The sequence below is a fragment of the Amphibalanus amphitrite genome, unplaced genomic scaffold, assembly GCF_019059575.1.
Source record: "Amphibalanus amphitrite isolate SeventyFive unplaced genomic scaffold, NRLGWU_Aamphi_draft 000015F_arrow, whole genome shotgun sequence".
Classification (NCBI taxonomy): domain Eukaryota; kingdom Metazoa; phylum Arthropoda; class Thecostraca; order Balanomorpha; family Balanidae; genus Amphibalanus; species Amphibalanus amphitrite.
The window spans coordinates 1,461,765-1,488,204 of NW_024881511.1; the positions used below are offsets into that span (position 1 = coordinate 1,461,765).

At 46.9% G+C, this 26,440-nt stretch overlaps 4 protein-coding genes across 7 annotated transcripts in view; 2 read left to right on the forward strand and 2 right to left on the reverse strand.

Annotated features, from left to right (window-relative positions):
• Positions 1-261: 261 nt before the first annotated feature.
• Positions 262-15,111, reverse strand: LOC122385918 (sodium-coupled neutral amino acid transporter 9-like). Of its 2 annotated transcripts, none has more exons than XM_043374573.1 (3): positions 15,078-15,111; positions 7,568-7,794; positions 262-3,534 (listed from the first exon to the last, which is right to left on the reverse strand). In XM_043374573.1, the coding sequence occupies exon 3, from the start codon at positions 3,222-3,224 to the stop codon at positions 1,332-1,334; it is 1,893 nt and encodes a 630-aa protein (XP_043230508.1). In that variant the 5' UTR covers positions 3,225-3,534; positions 7,568-7,794; positions 15,078-15,111; the 3' UTR covers positions 262-1,331. The 2 variants fall into 2 exon arrangements, with proteins under 2 accessions (XP_043230508.1, XP_043230518.1); XM_043374583.1 differs by lacking the exon at positions 15,078-15,111 and adding an exon at positions 12,267-12,310.
• LOC122385952 lies at positions 8,938-12,830 on the reverse strand. Of its 3 annotated transcripts, none has more exons than XM_043374687.1 (3): positions 12,326-12,830; positions 11,639-11,796; positions 8,938-9,636 (listed from the first exon to the last, which is right to left on the reverse strand). In XM_043374687.1, exons 2-3 carry the CDS (start codon positions 11,794-11,796, stop codon positions 9,255-9,257), a joined length of 540 nt encoding a protein of 179 aa, XP_043230622.1. In that variant the 5' UTR covers positions 12,326-12,830; the 3' UTR covers positions 8,938-9,254. The 3 variants fall into 3 exon arrangements, with proteins under 3 accessions (XP_043230622.1, XP_043230616.1, XP_043230632.1); XM_043374681.1 differs by lacking the exon at positions 12,326-12,830 and adding an exon at positions 12,305-12,323; XM_043374697.1 differs by lacking the exon at positions 11,639-11,796 and having other exon boundaries at positions 12,326-12,723.
• LOC122385947 (AH receptor-interacting protein-like) lies at positions 12,803-19,820 on the forward strand. Its single transcript, XM_043374668.1, has 2 exons — positions 12,803-12,853; positions 18,740-19,820. The coding sequence occupies exon 2, from the start codon at positions 18,748-18,750 to the stop codon at positions 19,714-19,716; it is 969 nt and encodes a 322-aa protein (XP_043230603.1). The 5' UTR covers positions 12,803-12,853; positions 18,740-18,747; the 3' UTR covers positions 19,717-19,820.
• The window catches only part of LOC122385923 (glucose-6-phosphate 1-dehydrogenase-like), a 33,365-nt gene continuing 19,768 nt past the window's right edge, over positions 12,844-26,440 (forward strand). The window contains exon 1 of the mRNA XM_043374622.1: positions 12,844-12,876. The gene's annotated coding sequence lies outside the window, so the exon portion shown is untranslated. The remainder of the gene's footprint in view (positions 12,877-26,440) is intronic.

The window sequence follows — 26,440 nt, forward strand, 5'->3', positions numbered from 1 at the left end:
TAAGAATTACCCTTTTTATAACCTTTTACACTTTTACATCCTTTCTCAGAACATATAATGTGGAAATCATGAACCGAACCTCCCCGAGAACATTTTATATCGCAGCAACCTACGGATAATCGTGAGTTGTGTGTGCGTCCTTCAAGGAATGTCATGGCGAAAAGATGTCGTAGCATGTCCCAAGAACAACATTTGTAACCTGCCATTGTTTCCATCCGCAAGTTTTCACGATCTGCCCATGCTTCAAACACGATCATCTTGCATATTATGGAATAAATATATTTTCTGTCCGTATGATAACCGTAAGCATGAACTGCTCATTTTGCCCACACCCGAGGTAGGATATGGCATGATTCCTGAGCATTTACATACACAATACGAAATTCCCATACTTCATCCAACACTCATACGGACATCGATCAGCACATCGAACAATGAATGTGCGGTCAACTCATTCAGACCCATGCTCTTCTAATGCTTTCAGGATAGAAGACAATGCCAGTAAATGAAGACACCAGCCCCTAGTGCCCAAGTGGTTAAACCAGCGTCCAGGTTAAAATGAGTATCAACGATACAATATGAAAGCGGTCCCGAGCGGTACACTCCACATAGTTTGAAAGACTCATCAGTGTAAGTAACATTTACGATATTGTAAGACGCCACCTAGCACTATAGTCAAGGTCGTTCTCATTCCAGTTGAGCCCCTTACAGCCAACATCGCCTTTCCCCACTCAGCCCCTATCGGTATATACCATGGACAGGCGGAATTCAGGTAAGCACACCCGCTTTGACATAGCTCACACAGGTCACTCGCGGATGAAGCGAACCCGTAACACACGTGGAACACACCCACGTCCACGCATAGACAATAGACACGGCGCATCTCGTAGAGTCCCTCTATGTTACATGACAACCCGGTTATTCCGTCACTGGGGCGCAACGACTACTCACAGTCTGGTCACTAGCGCCTCACACTAGAGTATAGTGTCTCACATGATACGGGTTCCCGTTGTCCGGTCTGTATGGCACTTAGCCATGCTATGGCTCCCTACCTTATGCACCTTTCAATCGACGCCAGCACACCTCGCTGTTGTCATACAACTTCGCAAGACTGCTGCAAAGCCCAGTGGTGGATGACAATCTGCGACCACAGGCAAGTTACCCACTCCTGGCTGAACGACCAGTTATGGATTGTCATTTTCGAAGCACGGCACTAAAATAACATTCGCAATATTACGCTGTCCCGGTGACGCCATGTGATCTTTCAAGAGTCTTCAGCCATGACCGAAGTGGTATTCGATTAAATTGACCAGCTAGAGAATTCAGCGCCGTTAATCTGTCTTGACTACGAATTGTAGCACCAGGTTGACGACGCCAAGCACAATGAGCGCCGAGTGAAGCAGCGCTCCCGGCCAGCGTAGTTGGCCGCGACGGTACGCACCCACCATGTAGGTGACGCAGGGGAACGTGAAGATCCAGGCCATGCCGCAGAACGCGCCCGAAAAGCGAAGCAGCTGACCAATGTGCGGGTAGAAGACGGCCACAAGCACGCAGGCCAGCACGACGAAGGTGTTGAGCAGCAGGACTCGGCCCGGTCCGGGGTAGGTGGTGCCGAAAATGAACGTCATCAGCTGGGCCCGGATCATGAAGCCGAGCAGCGGGAAGACGGTGCACATCTGGAAGAAGAGGAACATACGCGCCACCAGCGACATGGGATCGGTGCCAAGGAAGTTGTCCAGGAAGTTATCCTGGATGCATGTCTTGGCGAACGGCCATGCCATGAAGAAGAGCAGGCCGATGTAAAGGTACGTGATAAACACGAGGAAGTAGGCAATGAAGAGGTCCCGGACGTTTTTCTCCTGGTGTTCGTTGCTCTCCATGATGCGGCACACGCAGTTGTGAATGAACATGGCCAGGGACAGCGTGCCCATGGCCACTGGGAAGTTGGGCCTGAACAGCTGCACGTAGTCGTAGGCCGTGCTGTCGGAGAAGCTCACGTGGATGCCAAACTGGGCAGACTTGGTGGTCACGAAAATCAGCATGTACAGCACCGAGATGGTGCCCATGCCGGTGAACTTGGTGAAGAAGGTGGGGCTCTTGATGTTGAGTAGCGGATACAGCAGAACGATGAGGAACAACGGTGCTGTCTGCGTGTTCCACAACTTATCGTAGAAGCTGTCAGACGCGGCAGTGAGCTCCACAGTTTCGTCTTCGGCGGGAACTATCACATCCTCGGGACAGTATGCGCCGTTGATCACAGTTGTGTTGATCTCGTACTTGCTAAAGTTCCCAATTGCCAAATCGTAAAAGTAGTCGACGGACTTGTAGAGGAAGTTGGTCATGAGCACCCAGTACACCAACATGGCGCCAACAAGCACCAGGACCGAGAAAATGATGCCGAAGTACTCCCAGTACTTGGAGAGCACGTCTCGCATGATGTTCTGAAAGTCGTGTGTGGGCGGCGGGATCCGCAGCCGCTTCTGCATGGTCAGCACGCGGAAGGCTGTAAACGTGCAAACGATGGCCATCAGGATGAAGGTGGCGATGGAAGAGATGAAGCCTGACTGTTCCACCAGCCAGGGCATCGACAGGATGCTGGTGCCCATCATTGTGTTCCAGATGGCGAAGATGGTCACCACGGAGCTGTTCTTGGACTCCTCGCCGGGACGCGGCGCATGCGCGAAGGGTCTGTACGGGATGAAGAACTCGGCCGGGATCAGGTGGTCAGGGATGGTGAAGTGCGGCGGCTCCCAGGTGACCGTCTCGCCCTCGGCTTCGCTGCCCGTATCTGAGTTCCGCCGGGTCAGACGGCCGCTCGAGCCGCCCATCACCTTGCTGATGTAGTTGAACCGGTTGAATGTGGCCACCTCTGTGTCGCTGGCCTCGGCACCTGAGTCGTGACGGAAACGGTGCGTGCCCGGCACCTGGTGATAGTGGTACGGCCGGCGCGGCCGCTCGCTCTCCGACTCACTGCCGGTGGTGGCGCCGCCTCGCTGGCTCAGCTTGGCGCCACCTAGAGCGGCAGAGCGCGACGCGTCCGACTCGCTGGCCAGTTTTCGGCGGGGCTGGCGGCGCACGGACGGCCGACCCTCCACGTCCGAGGCATTGCCGCGGTCGGGCCGAGGTGGTCGGCGAATCGCAGAGGCGGATAGATCTGTACCGGACCCGAGCTTCCCGCTGGGCGGTTTTAGAAGAGGCGTCCGCTCCGTAGCTCTCTTCGACATGGCCCTTTCCCTTCAGAGCGGCGAACGGGTAACACCAACACTGTCCGACCGCCCAGCACCCCCCACGGTCCGTCCACGTCCGCGGTGACACTAGCACTCACTGGTACACACTAGTATATCACTCGTGACGGCGTCGGGTACACGTGCCTCTTCTGCTGGACGTCGGCAGCGGGCCGCCGCTCCGCCGGCAGCGCTGGTGACGCACTCGGCCGCTCGGTCGGTTCCCAAGGTTACGGCACGGCAGCGAGTAGAGCTGTGCACGGCCGCGCTGCCAAACCTGCCCACCACCAGAGACTACACACACGGCCACCTACGGCGAAAGAGAAAAGCGTTAGCAATGCGCGAAGATGACAGACGTGTGAAGGGTGAGAGCATGCGAGACACAGTGTGTGTTATGGTGATACGTGCGGATGTGATGTTGTGAGAGGTGAAGTTAGGTGAATGATAAGCAATACCCAGTGTGTCCAGTGTACCGAGAGCTGCAATATTCGTGTAACGACCGGATGCGGGCAGTAAAAAGACGGCGAGCAAGTGCTACTGAGACCACCACCGTAGGAAATCCACCAATCACCCAACCATGACAGCGACACAAAGACACTCGACACCGGTACGGACACCGACACTGGACCCGAAACCGACACGTCTACCGACACTGACACCGGTTAGTCCATCGAACCGACACAACGGGAACAGCCACAGCAGTGACGGCGACAAAAACACAATGACACACAACACACCCACAAAACAGCGACCACGGAACAAAGCCCCTCCCACCCAGCGACAGTGCAGCTGTACGGACAGAAGATGGAAGAAAAAGCAGACCCAGAATCAGACAATCTGTGACTGCTGCGGCCCATGGAACTGGAAGACTGGCTTGAAAGCGTAAAGTAGGCTAACAATGGAGCCAACACGTTAAACATTGTGACATGACGTTCTTGTTGCATTGCTCTAAAGCCGAGCTGTCCCCGTCACAAGTGACCAAAAATAGTGCCTTAGACCAGAGAATGAAGCATGACCGCTGTTGGTTGGCACATGACGTGGCGATAGCTTTTCAGATAATGTTCATTGTTAAATGCTTCTGGTTACGGTAAGCGCTCGATAGGTTTTCAGATAATGTTCATTGTTAAATGCTTCTGGTTGCGGTAAGCGCTTGTTAAGCCAGAGATTTGTCATCTAGCCACAAAAGCTGTTTTGATCGATTCCCAAATAAATTACCGATGGAAAACAAAGCATATGGTCACGACGGCACATCATAACTCAGAAGAGAAGCCCGATCTACAAAAATCTAGATAGGACAGCACGAGGGGCTGGATGGTCTCAAAGTAGCTTGAAGCTTGTAGAAAAGTTAAATTAATGCCTTTCCTTTGACGCAAGAAATGGATATTAGCGACATAAAAAGAATGACTGGCTAACAAAATAATTCCCACATAATTCATAGCTCCGAGCTCGAGTAGGTGTCAATCGGCCCAGCCGTCCCCTAAAAGGAGCGTTGGGTTTGTCGCGGCAGCCGGGGCCGCCGCCGCCGACGGCGACCCGCCCCGCTCCGCTCCATATGCGGCGCGGCACGGGCTGGCCAGAGGTCACCGTCCCGTCGCCGTGCCCGTGTCGGCCGTCGTGCTCGGTCGGGCTGTTTATACGGGCGTGCCGGTCAGCACGTGTCGCGAGTGCAGCGTCCGGTCGCATGCAGCGCCATTGGCAACCGGCGGCACTGCTCAGACTCGGCGCCAGTGACCGGCTACCCTGCCAGACGCGGTAGTGGCCTTAGGCCAGTGACCCGCAGTGACTTGTACTCAGTCACCCGTCAGCGGTCATGTCCGTTGTCCAAGTCATCAGCACTCAGCAGTGACCGTCTCCAAGTCGTCAGCATTCTGCAGTAACCGGCGACCAGTGACCGGCAGTCAGAGGGTGTGATTGCACTCCAGCCGCCAGCGGTGACCGGTCTAAGTCGTCAGCATTCCGTAATGACCGACAACCAGTGACCGGCAGTGCCAGTAAGTGATTGCACTCTAGCTGCCAGCAGTGACCGGCGCCCCGGCTTTCAGCCCCTGGGAGTGACCAGCTCCCACCCACCAACAGCAATCGGCTCCCGGGCTAGGAGAAAGGCCAACGCCCAGCAATGGGCGGTGACAACGCCGCCGGCCACCCCCCGCCAGCACCCGCCCGTACCGGTCGCGAGGGTCGCTATGCCGTCTGGATGAGGGCGAGCCCCGGTTGTGACGCTGGCCACTGGTCACTGACATAGCCAAATAAACATCAATACATGGCCTGCGATGACAGCCCCATGTCGAAGCGGCACACAAAACGGCGGTTCATTCGTTAGGACATCTCGGCACACTTTTTACTGTGGCTGAGAATGTGACCAAGGCGAGTTTTTGAGCTCGTTCAAGTACTTGAGCTATCCTGGCACTGACAGGACAGGCTGTCAGACAGCGCACAGTGACTTTTGTAATTAGCCATGATGAAATATTTGTGCCGTAAAATATTAAAAGAAATTATCATTAGGCCTACTTTTTCAGCACCCGTCTCACTGGTAAGGTTAATCAAATGACTATCGAGCGACACTCGTCAGCCCCCTTTTTCTGTAGAGCTTCTTCTGGCAGCCGATAAGAGCTCCGCAATGTCCACGTCTCGACGTACGTAAAATTCCGTCAGTCCGTCCGTCTTTCCAAATGGTCGGTTCCGTAAGCCCGTCCGTCCATGCGTCCACATGGGTTCCGTTCGTCCGTCCAAATGGGTTCTGTTCGTCCGTCCAAATGCGTTCCTTCCGTCCGTTCGTCCGCCTAGATGTGTTTCGTCCGTCGACCGGAGCTCTGACCTTATCATTCCCCGAACGCAGCTCCGTCTGCCCATATGCCCGCCAGTGTCTGGAGGAGATGCCTGCTGGCTATCCGCTGACACTACACTATTTGACAGCCCAGTCGGTGGCTAGACTGACTCAGCGACTCGCCAGCGGCCATCCAGGCCACCGGGTCAGTACTGTTTGGAAACGAGAGACGCGACCTGCCTGTGTTCACGATAAACGAGTCCAGGAAAAAAGGGGGCTTGCCAGACAAAAATGCTCGACGTGAAATCCAATATCTCCTCGTAAGCATCGCAAAAAAACTACGACGTTCAGAGTCACTGTTGCTTTAGAACATTAAGAAAGTTCCATCTTCCGATTAAGCATGCTTCTTTCCAGCCTACCTTCGCGAAAGCCTACCACCGCGAAACTGAAAAAAGCTACCGCAACACATCAATTTCATTGTCGTAGTAAAGTGTTGACCCCAGGTCAAATACGACCAGGTCACCGGGTCAAGTTAGCAGTCCTACCTCTGTGTGACCTAAGGACAGGTTTGACTTATGATCCCACTTTTCAAAGCAATTCATTGCATTGCAGTGCATCACCTTGCTGTAAAAGCCGGGGTACAGCAGATGATCATTGGTCACTTGAAATGTCAATCGAGGTCATTTGAGGTCATACATCATTCTGTCGATAACCTCTGATAAATGTTTTATTGGAAACTTTCGGGTCATAGTGTAAGCATGACATTCGAGGTGTTTTGTTGAAAAAATGCACTGACAATCGAACTGTACTTATGGCTTCAATATAAACGCCCTTGAAAAAAGTAATCTGCATTAGACGGTACGTACCTACTATTTAGTATTTACTTTTACTGGCCTCTGTAGCCTGTAGACTAGGCTGTCATTCTATCACGAAAATGGCTCTAAATGCAATATGGATTTCTTTCATGAATTGACGAGCTGAGGGGTAGTGGAACATTGTCATTAACAGTTGTTAAATCGGAAATGTTGACCTCTGATGACCTTTAACGACCTCACCATTGGCCTCAGTCAAAACGCAATAACTTCATAAGCAAAAAAAAAAAAAACATTCGTAATTCGTATGGTCGCGACCACTTTTACTGCGTTTTTTATCTCTTAGCTTCCAAGATGATCGATGTAGCTAATTTCGAAACGAAGCCTATGACGTTGAAACCTATCGAAATAAGTTAGAAAGTACCACAGCACTATTCTGGCTACGCTCCTGTACCTTTTGAACTGTACTGTAGCTATACTGAAGTTGACAAAAACAGTTCACAGCCTGTGCCAGCGTGAGACACAGTTCCATCTCCTGAGCACAACGGTACATCGGAGCACGAGGACAGTCTAACGGTGTCTGCCTGCGCACAGACTTGTGACGAGGCCAGCCACGCACAAAGCACATCCACAATCCACAATCACATACACACACTTGTACGTGATATTCATAATCCAGTCCCCACAGCACAGCTCACGAACTCTGCACAACATCAGGCCAACCGAACGCGACAGAGGGGAGCGAATCGGTCGCTGAAGTCACTGACCTGAGGCGGCAGCGAGCGGCACGCCGGCTCGGCACGGCACGCGGACGGCGTTGGAGTGAACGGCGTCGCACGGTTGGCGTCCCCGCGTCCACACTCCGGTTATCAACGCTCTTCCACGGACAATAACCGATAGCCGGTTAGTCCAGCCACGCACGCGACTTGCTTTCCCACTGTGCGGGCAGCGTGGCTCTCCACTGTACGGCACCTCTTCACGCAAACAGGCGAATCTGTGCGGCGGAAGGGAGCGCCTGTCAGTTCGCCGCTGCCCACCGGGCATGACGCGTCCACCAATGAGAGCGCGAGACACAGAGCAGCTGCCGGGCGGCGGCCAATCGGGACGCCGCTGACGGGGCGAAGTACGGTCTATGTTAGATACGGAACATAAAGGTACTGCCGGTAGCCCCGGGGCAAGGTGTAATGGTGGGGAGCATGGGAACGGAGGCCGGCAGGGGAGAGGGGAGACTCAGCCGCCGGACGGGTGACGCCTAGGGGGAGGGGGAGGGGTGGCAAGGGCACACCCAGCGTCATCAGTCGGTCCCTCGAGCTACGGTGGGGTGCTGAGCTGATTATAAATGCACCGTGTAACACGGGGAGACGAGGGTAGGTAGGAAAATGGATGGGCCTGCAAGGCCACGGAACCAGCTCACACATTCGTAACACAGTAGCACCTGGATGTAAAATAGGATATAATGTGCTTCTCAGTGTATTCAGTCGAGGACTCGAGACATTTGCAAGGGAACAAAGCGAATTGCGGTTTGATGTTGGGAGTGAGTTGCTGCCTGTTTGTGTGACCCTGAGTGATACCTACTCCTACCCCTATTTCCTGTTTGCAATTATCTCCAATAAATGACATTAGCTAATTCTTTCATACGGATGTACAGAGCTATTCCCATTACTCCACTGATACTGACGGGAGTATGACAAGCACGTTTTCACCAAAATACGCGCATCGCATGTTCCAAAGGCACTCAGACAATTCGTGAATTTAAAACCTTGCACCCCCCCCCCCCCCCCTACAAGTAGCCGGCCGTCGACAAATCGGGAGCGTCGGTGACTTGGATAGTGGCGACCCCACTCTGTAACCACCGCTTGAGTTTCGGCCGACCCTCGAGGTGGCGCTGAGCGGTCGTCCGGAGCGGCCGGTGACTCGGAAGAGCCAGTACATACAGAGCTGAAGACCAAAATTAAAATTTGTGTTACGCACCCTGCACAGTTGTGGCACTGCACCTGTAGCATAGCTCACTGAACTGGGTATGTGTATGTTTTCAGGAATACCGAGTCGATTTTTGACATTACGTCCACTGATCAGTTCCATTCCAGGTCGTGCCACAATCAGGCGGCGGTTTTTTACGGCAGTTTACTGGATCACATTGAGGGCATAACAATGTATTTCGACACATGTTCAATTGAATAGTTTCATTTGATCGTTAATAACAGACACCACGAAACACAGCACGGGAACTAGTATCGGAATGTGCAGAGACCAAATCCGATCAAACAGGGGACTGCGCGACAGTGTTCAATATGATTAATCTAAATATTTTACTTTATGGCCTGACTCACGACACACAAGATACAAAAGCATACAAGCTATACATGATATGACCCAAACTATCGTTCACATACAACACAGGCTTACACTCTTGTTATGAACTCTAATTTCTAAAGTGATAATTTTACCTCGCATTCACTTTACTGCCAGCGCTTCCACGGCCTCGGTCAGTTGCGCCGTTTTCAGTTCAGTGTCCGTACCCTCCACCTCAGACTCCTTCCTGGCATCACTCAGCCTCGCCATCATCGCCTGCAGCCGACTCTTCAGCGATGCGACCTCGCAGCTGATCTCGGCGGCTCGGCGGAACTGCCGCTGGGCGTCGCGCAGCGCCCCTGGCGGCAGCGCCGAGAACCAGCGCAGCGGCTCGGTGTCGCTCGACTGCGGCGAGAGGGTGAACGCGGCCGGCTCGGCGGCCTCCGGAGGCGCCTGGTCGCGAGTCACCAGCAGGCCGGCGCTGATCTCACGATCACCAGACGGCAGCTGGTTCTCGCCCACAGAGTGCTGACCCATCACGTACCTAATGCACACATATTGCTGTCAGCAGGCAGCTTGTGCCATACACATTTGATTTGCCAGCTGTACTAGGGGTACATAAATCACAACTACCATGCAAGATTACTCTTCAATTCTTCCCATGGCCCTATTAAGTTAGTTAAAAAAGTGAAAACATCGATTCAAGATTGTGTAGATGAGAATTATTAGCTAATCAAATCACCATTCCACAGAGATTTATTTCATTTTAACTTCTAATCTCTTGTTTCAGTGTGCCAAATTTCACATTTTGTTATGAAAAATACTGCTGCCTAAAAACGAAAATAACGATGACCAATTCAGATTTTTGTCAATTAATCAGAAAACAGCATAAAAAACTATGTTAAAAAGTATGTCAACAGAAGTTCTTAACCCGCGCCCTGCTGGGGGGGGGGTGTTTGAACACCCCCCTTGTGGTTTTTCGCGAATATCTCAAAAACGGCGGCGCGGAGCGCCGCCGTTTTTGGTACACCTTATCATACATCAATTCTACACATGTTGTGAAAATTTCAGACCAAGGTCATTCAAGGTCAGGTCACCAGAGGGCTGTTAGAACCGCACACAGCCTCCAAGCTCCGCCCACTGCGTCCCTACGTCAGCATTCCGTCACCGCACACAGCGACCGCTGTGGCCGGTCGGGACTGGCCACAGCGGACCGTCCACCGCACGCAGCCGTGACGTCAGAGCCGCCTACCCATCCCCTACCCCCACGCCTGCTGGAAGCACCGCACACACCGCACGCAGCAGTGTGCGGTGCCCGTGAACACCCCTCCGGTCACTTGAAGTGACCTCACCTCATAAAAACTTTCAATGTCTGTCATAGCTACACCGAGTGACCGATCGCTTTGAAACTTTCAGCGATTGCTAAGAGCAATAGCATGTAAAAAATGTATATCTCAGAATTTTGATATCGATGACCTAAGGTCAGGTCAATTTTGCGACCTCCCCATTATAAGTCAATGGGATAAAATTGAAATGCGCCTCTTTTGGATGAAAGACATTATAAACACTCCCAAACACCGAATTACAAGTGGTTTAGACACACTGAACTTGAAAATGGTGTCCGTGACCCTTGTTTATGCCCTGAGGTCATCTTAGGTCACGAATGGTATCTAACAGTTTTTCGCAAATAACTTTTGATAGAGGCATGCTAGAGCGATGAAAACGCCTTAGATGTGTTCAGCTCGACGATACGGATCGACTGATATGCAACATGACCCTTTCCGGTCAGGTCATGACCTTGACCTGAGGTCAAATTTTCAAGTTGACCTTTCAAGGTCAAGTTATAGTTCATTCGATGCGTCTTGACGAGAGGAACACGATGCCGGTAAAAGTAAGCTCGTACAAGGCTTGGGTCAAAAGTTATTGCAGAAAAACTGTTTTCGAAAAAATCGGCAATTTTTGCAGTTTTTGCCCCCTGCAGGCAAAACTGTTGACGTTAGGTCAAATCTGAGAGAATTACTCAGAAAGAGCGTTAATAGGGCTATCGAATGCGCTTTTCCGCGGCGCTGTAGCTCTATTGGTTCCCGAGTTATGCGTTGGCTTCTTGGAAATTTTCGACATTCGACCTGGAAATCGGCGAAATTTTGCATTCAATGACCTCTGGTGACCTGACCTTTGACCTGACCAAAAAATTGACCGAAGTGATTTCGTCATTATTTTTTACGCTCTTTCGAACGCCGCCTTCCGCGTATCGCTACGTGGCCCAGGAGCCGAGTTACAAGGGGGGGGGGGTGTTCAAACACCCCCCCCCCCCCAGCAGGGCGTGGAAATCCAGGACCCCCAGCAGGGCGCGGGTTAAATAAATAATTACTACATTTATTCTTAACACTTACATGATTCAAGCCAGAGTGATGTTTTAGGACATTCCCTTTGGTGAAATTCCATAGATTATGTCAAAAGAGAAGAATACTATACTGATGCAAATTCTCCCTGACACTATCACTGAGGCAGCACATCAGCAATGCTCAATGTCTCAAATTGCCTACCTTGCTTTGGCGATGTTCATGAAGCCCCCTTTCATCCAGTTTTCAAGCAGAGTCTGTTGTTCAAGAATTTGGTTCACAAGGTCCCACATATCAATGATAATGTTGGCCACAGACACCTTATCTGTTGATGAGTCAGCTGCCATCATTGCCAATTGCATCTGTTAAAATAAGTGGGATGCATTAAATATTCCAGCATGGGCGTTAATTACTGTCTGGTTGGGGGTGCCCAAGCTCTCCAAATTCCCGCCAGACCAGCTAGCTTAGCTTTGGAGCCCCAACAAACGGTGCGGGTCAAGGTCACAGCTAAGGCGGCAGCGGATTTGCTACACCCGGGCAGGGCACCCCCAGGCCCGAACTTGGCGTAAATTGACACCCATGCATTCCAGCAAAATACTGAAAACAAATATTCAGTATTTGGCAGTCCTAAAAAATAACAAAACAACAGAAAAGACACAATAAATTATTAGCCAGGGAGGGAATCAGGTAAAGGATACCTATTGAATTGGTATGAATGAACATTGAACGAACATAGACTCCACTACTACAGCTACAATAGGGACATGATAAGAAATACAAATGTCATAATAAGTAACTGGGAAGGTCATGGTCACACTTCAAAAGCAAATACAGCAAAAATCCTGGAAAAAAACACATAATTTTTTTTACAATAACAACTCGACAACTTACCGCGCCGGTTTTGCCGCAATCCAACTGCCTCAAGGTTGAAAGTAAGAGTGAAAGTAGTTGAATGTCGATGGCTTGTGACGCCAAAAAATAAAAAATAAAAATATCTAAATCTCAAGGTGATTGACGACAAAAATTGTTTTTTTAGGAGGGCTAGAAATGAAATTTTGTACAATTTTTATGAAAAAGTACGTACACTCTGGGCTCTTTTTACTATTTTCAATGTTCTTAGCATGTGCGAAAGCCTGCGAGTTTGCTAGCAGTTTTTGTTGCTTTTCAACTGTTATTATGAACAAAGATGAATAAAATAAACATCTTTAGATATATTTTTAGAAAATTCGCAGTATTGGCTGTTGAATCACTTTCTGGCACTAGAAAACATCCCCTTTCCTCTTTTTCCTTTATAGTGACGTCAGAAATACATTTTTATGTTCCCAAGCCTGGATCTTACTGCATTTTGTCATCCTTGATTAATCTGTACATTTCTGGCGCGGGCCAAGCGCGGGCCGGAAACTGAAAGAGTGGGGGCAGGTAGGAATAAATTTATTTTCTCAGTACCTATGTCATTCATTTTTCTTTAATTTTATGTGATTTGTCAATGAAAACAACGTTCAATGGAGAAGTTTGACTTCAGTAGCAATGAACCTTGAAGCACAATTTCACCGCGCTTACCTTGCCCGCTTCCTTGACCATATGACCTTGACATCGACATTGACGTGATGCCTTCCTAGCATCTCGTTTTAAAGGGACCCTCCCACCTCCAAAAAAGTTTATGAATTGGCATGAAAGTAATGTCGCTCGGTTCAGAAAGAGCGAAAACGAATATCTACCAAATTTCACCGAAAAATATTCACCGGTTTTCAAGATATTAGACTTTTACTTTTGTTTACTTTTTTGGGATCTCCGCTGTTTCTAGCGACTTTATTTTAGAAGTGCGGCGTTTGCGGCAGATGTTGCGCGCAAATAGCATATACCACCGCGTGCTACAAAACGTAACGTACAAAACGTACAAAACGTCAAACATTTAAAAATCGTTAGATATTTGCGCTGACGTCACACATTCAGAGGGGTATTCCTTAGCATTAGCCCCTCTGAATCAAAATGCTGCAATTTTGAAATTCAATATTTCCGATTTAAGGCATTTCTCGATGTTGTGAGTACCGAAACCGGTAATTGTGAGCCAGGGACCCCATTTTGGCTATCTCAACTCAAATCTAATGTTAAGGTGGGAGGGTCCCTTTAAAGGAAATATACCACTTGTAACATGGGTTTGGAACTAGAATAAATGTTTTGTAAGCTTGGGCTGAGACTAGTACAAATCAGGAGCTTTTATTGCCCAACGATTACCCTGCCCTGCCCTGCCCCTGGGCATGGATAGATTATTTCTTACCTTACCTTACCTTACCTTACCAATACAGAATTTTGAGGCCTATAAGGCCTGTAGGGATCTGATCTCATCGAGCTCCTTACTAGTGACAGTCATGAATCTTGGACTGGGATGTCAAAGGATGCATCACCCCAGTGAGAGTCGAGACGGGCTTTGAAGAGATTGACAGACGTAGAGAGGACCACAGAGGCAGGAAGCGCGTTCCAGTCGTTGATGGCGCGGACCGATAGAGAGTTTCTCCTGGGTCTTGAAGTAGCTTGAGGCTTCAACAGCTTCAGAGCATGTCCTCTGGTGACAGATGACACTGCCTGCTCGAAAAACTGGTCCGGCCGAACGTTAACTCCACCCGTCAAAATCTGGAAGATGGCGATTACGTCTCCTCTCCGTCTTCGGTGGTACATTGATGGGAGCTTGAGGCGCCGGAGGCGTTCCTGATAGGGCAAGTGTCTCAGCTCTCGGACCAGTTTGGTTGCTCTCCGCTGCACTCGTTCAATCAGCCTCTGATCAGCTCGGTTGAAGGGCCCCCAGATGAGGTTCCCATATTCTAGATGGGGTCGTACCAGCGTTTTGAAGAGGATCGGCAGGGTAGTCGCATCAATGCAGCTGAACGATCTTCTTATCAGTATTCTTGTTCCGAAATCTGCCACACGCAGGAAATTAGTGCTGTAGCGAAGGATGCCAAGAATACAGCCACCTGTTGCAGAGGCCAGCATCAGCCAATGATCATGCAGTTGGTATTGGACTCTGTCCAGAGTCCAATACCAACCGATCCAGAGTATTGATGTATTGAATGGTCGGTTTTGCCATGATCAAATAATTAAATGTGGTAATGAATTTGACCAATAACATGACAGTGAGATGTATTTTTATATAACAAAATAAGGCCGAAAATATAGAGCCAAATAAGGCCGAATATATATATATATATATATATATATATATATATATATATATATATATATATATATATATATATATATATATTATATATATATATATATATATATATATATATATATATATATATATATATATATATATATATATATATATATATATATATATATATATATATATATATATATATATATATATATATATATATATATATATATATATATATGCATTTGAGATTAAAATTAACAGCAGTTTGAGCGTTGTTGACTTTCTTATGAAGGTTCTCGATTCGTCGGATTAGCTGTCTTGTTCACTATTATGTTCAAAAAGGATGTTGGAGAATGATTCTCTATTATATACGACGTTTCGTTCGGACATCGAACATCATCAGGTGATAAATTCAGGCGAACATATACACAGGAATGGGATAAATAATGCTATAAATGATTCGCATAATCGTAAATGATGCACATTAGTCGCTATCGGCACGGTGAAATCTTGGGTGAAATCATCTTACACTCCACTAGTTAAATGCAATGTTGCACGCTGCGTTCAACAGGAGCACTTCTACTGTCGGATACATACATGGGGTCCTAACTCTTAGCTACTACAGACCTACGTGGCTAGAGTCTAGGGAATCTAGATCCGGGCTTTGAGAGGCGCCGAATCAAACACCATCAGCGAACCACGCAAGTTCATTTGCCTGTTGATCCAGGGATCACTGTCACGAATATACACGGCCTCCAGAGCCTGCAGCTTCTTCCTGTTCGAGCATCGTGCTAAGACAGATGTGTTTTGCACCATCATATCTCGCGCGAGCTCCAGGCTGTGCTCCTGCTGCATGTGTCGCAAAGGTGCACCGTCCTGGAGATGCATTGTGATCCTACGGCTCATCGTTGTTACGGTGTGTCCAATGTAGGCACGATTGGAATAGTGTACACAGTCACCAACAGGGCATTTGAACTTGTACACTACATTGGTCGACCGTAACAACGATGAAACGTGACTCAAGTTGTTTTTCATGACAAGGCTAGATACAGTGGGGCTCTTATAGTAAATGATCATTTTCAGGTTATCATTCGGGTTGATGGGGACACAGTTATTCATCACAATGCTACGAATTGCTTTTTCATCTTTCTTATACGCAGACGACATAATCGACTGGTAAAATACTTTCAGCTCACCCCTGCTCTGTGGGTCACCTGGCGCAATATCATTCGACGGCTGAGGCCCTTCTGTTTCAGTTGAGCTCGCGGTGATCTCCGAGCCACGACTTGCTATCTGAGAGGAAGCGTCTCCTATCTGACGTCCGCTACGACTCCTTGTCCTGGTGAACACGCCGTCTTGGTTTTCATTTGTAGCTTCAGCCTCAGGAGACTTCTTTCCTCTGGAAGTCAAGCTTGTGGTTCCATCTCCCGTAGAAGGCGCTGTCGCGGTAGCTTTGGTGTCTGCCTCTGCTTCCTCTGCTTCCTATATATATATATATATATATATATATATATATATATATATATATATATATATATATATATATATATATATATATATATATATATATATATATATATATATATTGATATAGTTCTATATTTTCGGCCTTGTTTTGTTTTATAAAAATATATCTCACTGCCATGTTATTGGTCGATTTCATCACCATATTTGATCCAGAGTATGATTGGTCAATGCGAAATAGGCTTCAGCCACTGCAAGCAATATTAAGCCTCTATATTAAAGGAAAAGGGCCACCTTTAACATGGGGATTTAAACTGAGATGGCCATCTTGTAGCCCGTGTCCGAAAACCTATCTGTCTACCTCCTTACGGCCGATTTCGGCCTCCATTCGTAGTTATCGGCAATTTTAAAAGAAAATACGCCAGGAATGCGTTCTTATCCCAGGAATGCGTTCTTATCCGACAATACAGCCACCCGCGGCGAGGCTTTGGTTTTTTACCAATCAGCTCCAACCAGCTCAGCTTTAACCAATCAGCTTATCTGACACAATCCGACGAGTCTGTCTTCTGAACGCTGATTGGCTTGAGTGTGACGTCATCGCTATGCCATCATACAGTAGGTGCCGTAGAGAGTATCAACATAGTACCAATATGTTAAATAGTTTTAAATACTTTTTCGCGAATTGTGCACTTCTGGCACCAGTTTTAAAAAGAAAATGAAAAATAATAATGTCAAAATGAAAAACAACGATATCTTCATATTTCACGAAGGTGGCACTTTTCCTTTAATACTAATGGAGTACCTACCTACCTATAGTTCAACATAGTAGAACAGACGTCACACAAAGGTTTTCCAACCAAGGAGAGGCGCTGTAGGTTTGTAGATGTAGGTTGTAGGTTTGTAGGTTGTAGGTTTGGTCATGTTAGGGAGGTTTGTTTTGGTTTGGTTAGGAGGAAGCATCTCCAGGTATAGCGCCTCTCCTTGGTTGGAAAACCTTTGTGTGACATTTGCTCTACTATTACCTATAGTTCTAACTGTATGAAAATAATTTGAAAATTCCTTTTTAATTTTATGCATAACAACTTGTAAAACTGTTAAAAAAACTGATTTGAGGAAAGTGGTACTTGCTGGCCTGGTAGGTACTAGGTATATTCCCTTTAATGTTTGTGTGCATAAAGGAAGGGCATTTTAGTAACTCCCCAGGCCCAGAGAATATATTATAATGTGCATAAAATTAGACCATTATTGAACATATCAGTATATCAGACCCAACTGAAAGACCCAACATGCAGGGTGCTCATCATCATGGCAGCACAAGGCATGTGGTGTACCATGAAAAATTAAACTTTAAGGTTTTTTAAATCTTTAATTAGATTTCCCTGTTTTTTTTGTTTTTTTTTTAGAGGGTCTGCATCATGGGAATAGCCTGGTCATTATTTGCCTGCCCCAAACTTCATATTTTGCTTTCTTAGGCAGTAGTTATTCCATTCGGATTCTGCTATTCTTGGTGAAGGCACTGAAGTATTTGCTCTGATACTCAGCTTCAGTTTGCTCTGTTTTGCTCTGGAAAGTAGAATTTATTTTCTTTGGTCATCAGCTCTCAATTACTTTTGATGCTGTAGAGGATGAAAATAATTGATATGAATCTGTCAGTTCCATGCCCTGCCAGAACACTCAACTTATGCTTCCCATATATGCATTTTTTCAGATGCTTTTTCTCAGATCTTTGACTTAAGCAAATATGCTTTTACTTATACTAATAAGCATATTAAAGGAAATAGTCCACTTTTAACATGGTGTTTCCGGTTTTGAACTGGAACAGCAGTCTCGTAGCTTGAGCTGAAACTAGCACAAATCAGGAGCTTTTACGACCCAAGGATCACCCTAGACGAAGATATTCCATTTCTTGTTCCGCAAAGAGTGCCTTGCAGAGGAATGCGTGCCTTGCTGAGGAATGCAGCCACGTCATCGTCAGCCAATCAGCATGCTGCTTACAGCCAAGACGCGCTTCCGCGTCGAATTATCCCAGCGCTCGATGTCTCTCGGACGGCAAAGATTCTACGCCGTCCGGCCAATCCCGTTCAAGGTCAGCGGGGGCTCGGCTGCGGCTATGGAACGTGATTGGCCGGACGACGTAGAATCTTTGCCGTCCGAGAGACATCGAACGCGGGGTATGACTTTATATAGAATATACCCCGCGTTCGATGTCTCTCGGACGACGAAGATTCTACGTCGTCCGGCCAATCCCGTCCAAGGTCAGCGGGGGCTCGGCAGCGGTTATGGAACGTGATTGGCCGGACGGCGTAGAATCTTCGCCGTCCGGGAGACATCGAACGCGGGGTTAGTTCTTCCCATATTAAAATACAATTTTTTATTAACAGGTTTTATTTTATTTTCCTGATCCTTTTGAACATAAAAATTATAAATCCATTGCAAAGAACTAATTTTTAGAAAAGTGAACTATTCCCCTTGAGCAGTTAAACATCTACCTTAGACTTACTTGAGGTGGAGAGTTGGAATAGTACCTACCATCCTCTTCACAGGGGATGAATGCCCTAACTAATCATAAAAGTGCTAACTTTTTGACAAAGATATGTCAATTACTTTGTTTACAAACAGAACTGCATGGTAGGTATCAAACAAGAAGGGATTAGTAGTACCTATTCCAACTCTGCCCTCAGGTTTAACGATGGACCAGCGCGTGAAAAAGCGTGTGCTGCATGCCGGCCGGGGCTCCCTGCCACCATTCGCCGACGGAGACCGGGTCAAGTTTCATTTCCGATCGGAGACGACAGATGAGGAGCCGGTCTTACTCGACGATTCGCGCAAATACAAGCCCATGGAGCTGATACTGGGGAAGCAGTTCAAACTCGAGGTGCTCGAGGCGTGCGTGAAGACGATGCTGCTGGGGGAGGTAGCGGAGTTCACCATCGACAAGGCGCTGCTGCACGCCTACCCGATCGTGGCCAAGACGCTGCGCGCCGCGTGGGACCCGGCGCACAAGCCGCCGCCGACTGCCTCCGGCTGCTGCGGGATGATGATGGCCGCCCAGCAGCCGCAGATCGGCTACCCGGACCTGGACGGCCTGCTCCAGCGGCCACAGAACCTGCGCATCGTCATCGAGCTGCTCTCTGCAGAGGCCAAGAGCGACTACGAGCGCGAGTCGTGGGCGCTCAACGAGCAGGAAAAGCTCGCCTCAGTTACCGAGCTGCGCGAGCGCGGCAACGCCCTATACCGAGATGGCAAGCACGAGGCGGCCGCTGAGAAGTACGCCGACGCGCTGGGACGGCTCGAATCGCTGATGTTACGAGAGAAGCCGCAGGACGTGGAGTGGAACAAACTCAACGAGCTGAAGTTGCCGCTGCTCCTCAACTTCGCCCAGTGCAAGCTGCTGGAGGATGACTACTACGCAGCGATCGAGCACTGCTCCACGGTGTTGGAGGCGCGGCCGGACGACGTAAAGGCGCTGTTCCGGCGGGGCCGTGCGCGTGCACGGGTCTGGGAGACTGAGGCAGCACGTGCCGACCTGAACCGGGCGGCAGAGCTCGATCCGTGCGTGGCGGCAGCGGTGCGCCGCGAACTGGCCGCACTGGCAGCCAGAGAGAAGGAGAAACTCGCTGAGGAGAAAGAACAGCTCCGAGGGAAGATCTTCACATGAAAGGCCTTGAGCTTCCGTTTTGTGTGTATGTTATGTGTCGGTATGTGTCAAATGTCAATGCGGTTGCGTGTGTTGAAATAGGTCTATGTTTATCCCTCGCCGGACCTATTGGTTTTCTACATACGCGCCGGCCGAGGGGGGGGGGGGGCGGGTACGACCCCCCCCCTCGCCGTTTCGCCCCTGGTGGAGCTAGCGCGTCGCGGAAAAAACGAGCGTGTGCGCCGTTACGAGACGCAGAGATTGGTACCCGATTTTAAGGTCCTAGGTCAACCGGTGACCTCTGAGGTCAGGTCAAGTGCCCCAGGGTACGGTTCAGTTTTTGGTGAATAACTTCGCAAAAAACGGCCGCAGAGCCGCGATTTTGGCAGCATCGTGTTCGCCTCGCTCAGGCGCGTCGAATGATATACTTTTTGTCCGGGTCAGGTCAACTTGGGGTGTTGACCTCAGGTCAAGGTCAGGTCAGCACCCCCAGGTCACGAAGTTGGTCGAAAGAGGTCATGTCGCATATCATTAGATTTGGCAGGTCTTCCTGAGTCCATTGGTGGCTTTCTCGACTCGCTAGCTCAATTTGATCAAGAGTTATTGACGAAAAACTAATATGACCTTGATGACGTCATAAATGACGTCACGCAAGGTCAACATTGCAAAAGTGACGCATCTAACCTTGCAAGGAGTGCATCAAATCACGATTCTGTGTGCTTAAGATAGTTGGAGATCGTTCCCGGCGCCAGAATAGCAGTTTTCATTTTTCCCCATTGACTTATAATGGTGAGGTCACGAAAATGACCTGACCTCATATGACCTTTAGGAAAAATCCGAGATATACAAGTTGTGAGACTCATAATGGATACTAGATCCTGCAAGTTTCATTTCCCTGTGACATCTCCTCTGGCAGTGAGGGCGTTGCGAAGTTGCGACATCTGAAGACCGTGCAGAGGTTCACTTATGACGTCATAGGTCAGTGACCTGACCTGACCCAAAAATGCGGTTGGTGTCAAAAGATGCGGCTTGGATCAAAGGTCAGGTATGCCAAGTTTCAGCTCTCTATCGCCAGCGTGTTCGGAGCTATCGCGAAAAAACCCTATGGGGGGGGCGGCACCCGCCCCCCCCCCCCCCCTCGGCCGGCGAGGGTTATATGTATGCACGTGAGTTTTGTGCGGAGCATAGTTAGCCAAAAGAGCACATTTTTGTCGTTCATTTGCAGAAAATTATGGCATACGTATCACGTATGCGTACATCGTGACGTTGTCCACTTTAAAGGGACCCTCCCACCTTCAAAAAAGTTAATGAATTGGCATAAAAGTGATGTAGCGTGAATCACAAAGAGCGAAAATGAACATCTACCAAATTTTACCGGAAAATATTCAACCGTTTTCGAGATATAAGACTTTTATTTTTGTTTACTTTTTGGGAACTCCGCTGTTTCTATGACGTCACATAAAGGTTTTCTTTACGTCGGCATTTGGAAGCAATAATTTGGTATCAAAGTGCGACAAATATTGCGCGAATGATGCGTTTATCTTATCAAGGTCAATATATGATGGCCAACAAAGGATTCCAGGACAATTCTTCTTATGGCATTTTTTCGTATCGCAATTCTTCGTCTGCAAATCTTCGTCAGGGCATTTATTCGTATCGCATTACTTTGTCTCGCATCAGTGTATATGAAAATCGGCTCGCATTTCTTCTTCAACGCAAATATATGCAAGAGTAAGCATTGATGGACAAATAAATGCACCGACGAAGATTTGTAGACGAAGAAATGCGGACGAAGAAATGTCATGCGAGGATTCGTTCGGGTACCATGACATTTATGTGATTTCAAAGTCAAGGTTCACAGCTGATCTGCAAAATCAAGCCAAGAATCCAAACTATCGAAAAACTATAAATATTTGTTTGTCTGTCACAGAGGTCTCAAGCAATATAAGGTTGACATATGTTGAATCAAAAATCTACTGCCACAACTCACATCTCCTGCCTTAGTTTATCATTGTTGTTTTAACTTGCTTTCAAGAGAAACAGAAGCCAGTATCTGATATCACTTCAGATGATTGTTTCAAGATCTGAGTTCAAATGGAATTAAAAGCAAGATCAAGATGAAACAGGGATTATTGCTGTTAAAGTAGTTTGGCCATGATACAACAGGCACATAAATCATTAGCCAAATCAAATACTGGTTGGTTTGTCAAGATGTTTGTTGTCTGTCGTCTGTCGAGCTGCTATGAACACTGAACGCTCTCACTCTTACTTTAAAGAGAGTAGTTTAAGTTGAATGGTAGTGAGCTGTAATTAGACAAAGCAGCTATTCAGTGCTCACATCAAGCCAGGCTAGGAAATGGCATCAACTGTGGTGGGAGGAAGCAGGTTCGGCAGGCCTATGTTGTAAACTTCTGTTGTGTCTTGTGTTTGATCAACTGATGTTTTCTGCTCTGTTTTGTGCAGTGATAGTAGCAGGTAACTGCATGCTTGTCAAATTATGTGAATAAACGAATTCATAACATTGCATTTTTCTCTCAATGCAAGGAACAAGTAAGATGTAGAAAATGTAATAGAGGGCTGCATTGCTGATTTCATGCACTTTATCAGAGCTTTATTTAGAATTGCTTTCCTGAAAGCTACACACAGGCCACAGCACTGAAATTCACAATGTCATAGCTTTTGGCAGAAAAAAAGAAAAGACTTGCCTAGGTAAAATTGGCTGAAAGTATGGCAGAGCAGGTCTTGATGCGTATGCCCATCCGTGTGCTTGCCGAAGCCGAACTGACTGCAACACATTAAAGGGACCCTCCCACCTTCAAAAAAGTTAATGAATTGGCATAAAAGTGATGTAGCGTGAATCACAAAGAGCGAAAATGAACATCTACCAAATTTTACCGGAAAATATTCACCCGTTTTCGAGATATAAGACTTTTATTTTTGTTTACTTTTTGGGAAATCCGCTGTTTCTATGACGTCACATAAATGTTTTCTTTACGTCGGCATTTGGAAGCAATAGTTTGGTATCAAAGTGCGACAGATATTGCGCGAATGACGCGTTTATCTTAACAAGGTCAATATATGATGGCCAATAAAGGATTCCAGGACAATTCTTATGGCATTTCTTCGTATCGCAATTCTTCGTCTGCAAATCTTCGTCAGGGCATTTATTCGTACCTATCGCATTACTTTGTCTCGCACCAGGGTATATGAAAAACGGCTCGCATTTCTTCTTCAACGCAAATATATGCAAGAGTAAGCATTGAGGGACAAATAAATGCACCGACGAAGATTTGTAGACGAAGAAATGCGGACGAAAAATTGTGCTACGAAGAAATGTCATGCGAGGATTCGTTCGGGTACCATGACGGTGATTTCAAAGTCAAGGTTCACAGCTGATCTGCTAAATCAAGCCAAGAATCCAAACTATCAAAAAACTATAAATATTTGTTTGTCTGTCACAGAGGTCTCAAGCAATATAAGGTTGACATATGTTGAATCAAAAATCTACTGCCACAACTCACATCTCCTGCCTTAGTTTATCATTGTTGTTTTAACTTGCTTTCAAGAGAAACAGAAGGCAGAAGCCAGTATCTGATATCACTTCAGATGATTGTTTCAAGATCTGAGTTCAAATGGAAATAAAAGCAAGCTCAAGATGAAACAGGGATTATTGCTGTTAAAGTAGTTTGGCCATGATACAACAAGCACATAAATCATTAGCCAAATCAAATACTGGTTGGTTTGTCAAGATGTTTGTTGTCTGTCGTCTGTCGAGCTGCTATGAACACTGAACGCTCTCACTCTTACTTTAAAGATAGTAGTTTAAGTTGAATGGTAGTGAGCTGTAATTAGACAAAGCAGCTATTCAGTGCTCACATCAAGCCAGGCTAGGAAATGGCATCAACTGTGGTGGGAGGAAGCAGGTTCGGCAGCCCTATGTTGTAAACTTCTGTTATGCCTTGTGTTTGATCAACTGATGTTTTCTGCTCTGTTTTGTGCAGTGATAGTAGCAGGTAACTGCATGCTTGTCAAATTATGTGAATAAACGAAATCATAACATTGCATTTTTCTCTCCATGCAAGGAACAAGTAAGATGTTGTAGAAAATGTAATAGAGGGCTGCATTGCTGATTTTGCACTTTATCAGAGCTTTATTTAGAATTGCTTTCCTGAAAGCTACACACAGGCCACAGTGCTGAAATTCACAATGTCATAGCTTTTGGCAGAAAAAAGAAAAGACTTACCCAGGTAAAATTGGCTGAAAGTATGGCAGAGCAGGTCTTGATGCGTATGCCCATCCGTGTGCTTGCCGAAGCCGAACTGACTGCAACACATTTAACTCTGACCCACCATGGTGGCTGGCATATCCTGAACTTTCACCACTCTAAACAAGACAACTTTCAGCCCTCAGCATTGTATTAAAACACTGTACAAAACACTCAAAATTTGTTTCAGTGCCATCCACAGACAACATCAGTCGCCATTCACCAGGCCAGTAAAAACAGAATAGATAATAGCTTCAAACCCATGTAGTCAGAGTTACTAGGTCTGCACCTCAAAACAAAATCCAGGTGACAATGACATTCACCACGCCAGTAAAAAACAGGTACTTAGGTAACATAACAGCTTCAAATCTGGTAACATGTTGGTCGGACTTTACGCTACCATATTTACATGGAATAATATGATACCAAACAATAGTGCAACCATTCTGGATAACAAAAGTGTATGATAGAATTAATTTAGAAAACTTTGGCAGCATGATTTACGAGCACAGGCAGGTGTTACCTACCAGCCTTCTCAATGCTCGTAAAACCAACATTGTAGTTTTGATTTTACCTTACATGATAACACACTTGGCTGCAATGGCACATTTAATTTAATACTGTGAAAAGACCAGTTATAACCACTTCACAAGCACAATTGCACCTCATGCCGACATCCTTTTCCAAAGACAGTCAGCAGCGTCTTTCGTCAAAACTGGATGATCAATCCCCTTTCAACTGTAAACATCAAAAATATTTCTTCATGGTGTGATCTCCATATGGAAACCTTGCAGGAAAAGAATTAATGTCAATTGTCAGCTCTTCAAAATTTCTTTGGACTTTAACTTGGAGTACCATATCCAGTTTGCTTTGATATTTTGTTTTTTATTCCATGTTGAAGTTGAACACCAAGCTCCAGATATAGCAGGCAGCTTGATCATCTTCGGCCTTGGTATAATATCAGTCCAAGTTCCAGTGGTGGGTATCTTCTAATATTCAAATTAAAATGAAAAGCAATAGGCTTTCTCAGCGCCGACGACGGATTTCACGTTGATAAAAAAGGGAGCTCAAGGTCAGCAAAACTCGGGTTCAAGGAATGGCGGGCGTTGAAATGACTGCTGACGTCATCAAGAAACCGCTAATGGTTAAGAGATAGGGACTAAGCTGGTCCCACCCTGCAAGTAAAGGGAAGAAATTTCTTGAACACCATAAAGCTGCGGGGGTTGCGACCAGGATAAATGGTGGTTTCTGAGCCTGGCCGCAAACTTGGCTATCTCAACTCCAAACTAATGTTAAGGTGGGATGGTCCCTTTAACTCTGACCCACCATGGTGGCTGGCATATCCTGAACTTTCACCACTCTAAACAAGACAACTTTCAGCCCTCAGCATTGTATTAAAACACTGTACATGGCAGTTGACACTCAAAATTTGTTTCAGTGCCATCCACGGACAACATCAGTCGCCATTCACCAGGCCAGTAAAAACAGAATAGATAATAGCTTCAAACCCATGTAGTCAGAGTTACTAGGTCTGCACCTCAAAACAAAATCCAGGTGACATTCACCACGCCAGTAAAAAAACAGGTACCTAGGTACTTAGGTAACGTAACAGCTTCAAATCTGGTAACATGTTGGTCGGACGTAACACTACCATATGTACAGTCTGTCTTAAAAGTACCGCGCAAAGTGGCGGTGGATCCATCGAGCCTGACTGAGGAAGGGCCTGCTAAATTTGGGTCACCGAAGCAATGGACATCCTCGTCCATTCCCCAGCTCAATTGGTTCGGTGACTTTCAAATTAAAGCAGACCTTTCTCGGTCAGGCTTGATGGATCCACCGCCACTTTGCGCGGTACTTTTAAGACAGACTGTACATGGAATAATATGATACCAAACAATAGTGCAACCATTCTGGACAACAAAAGTGTATGATAAAATTAATTTAGAATACTTTGGCAGCATGATTTACGAGCACAGGCAGGTGTTACCTACCAGCCTTCTCAATGCTCGTAAAACCAACATTGTAGTTTTGATTTTACCTTACATGATAACACACTTGGCTGCAATGGCACATTTAATTTAACACTGTGAAAAGACCAGTTATAACCACTTCACAAGCACAATTGCACCTCATGCCGACATCCTTTTCCAAAGACAGTCAGCAGCGTCTTTCGTCAAAACTGGAAGATCAATCCCCTTTCAACTGTTAACATCAAAAATATTTCTTCATGGTGTGATCTCCTATGGAAACCTTGCGGGAAAAGAATTAATGTCAATTGTCAGCTCTTCAAATTTCTTTGGACTTAAACTTGCAGTACCATATCCAGTTTGCTTTGATATTTTGTTTTTCATTCCATGTTGAAGTTGAACACCAAGCTCCAGATATAGCAGGCAGCTTGATCATCTTCGGCCTTGGTATAATATCAGTCCAAGTTCCAGTGGTGGGTATCATCTAATATTCAAATTAAAATGAAAAGCAATA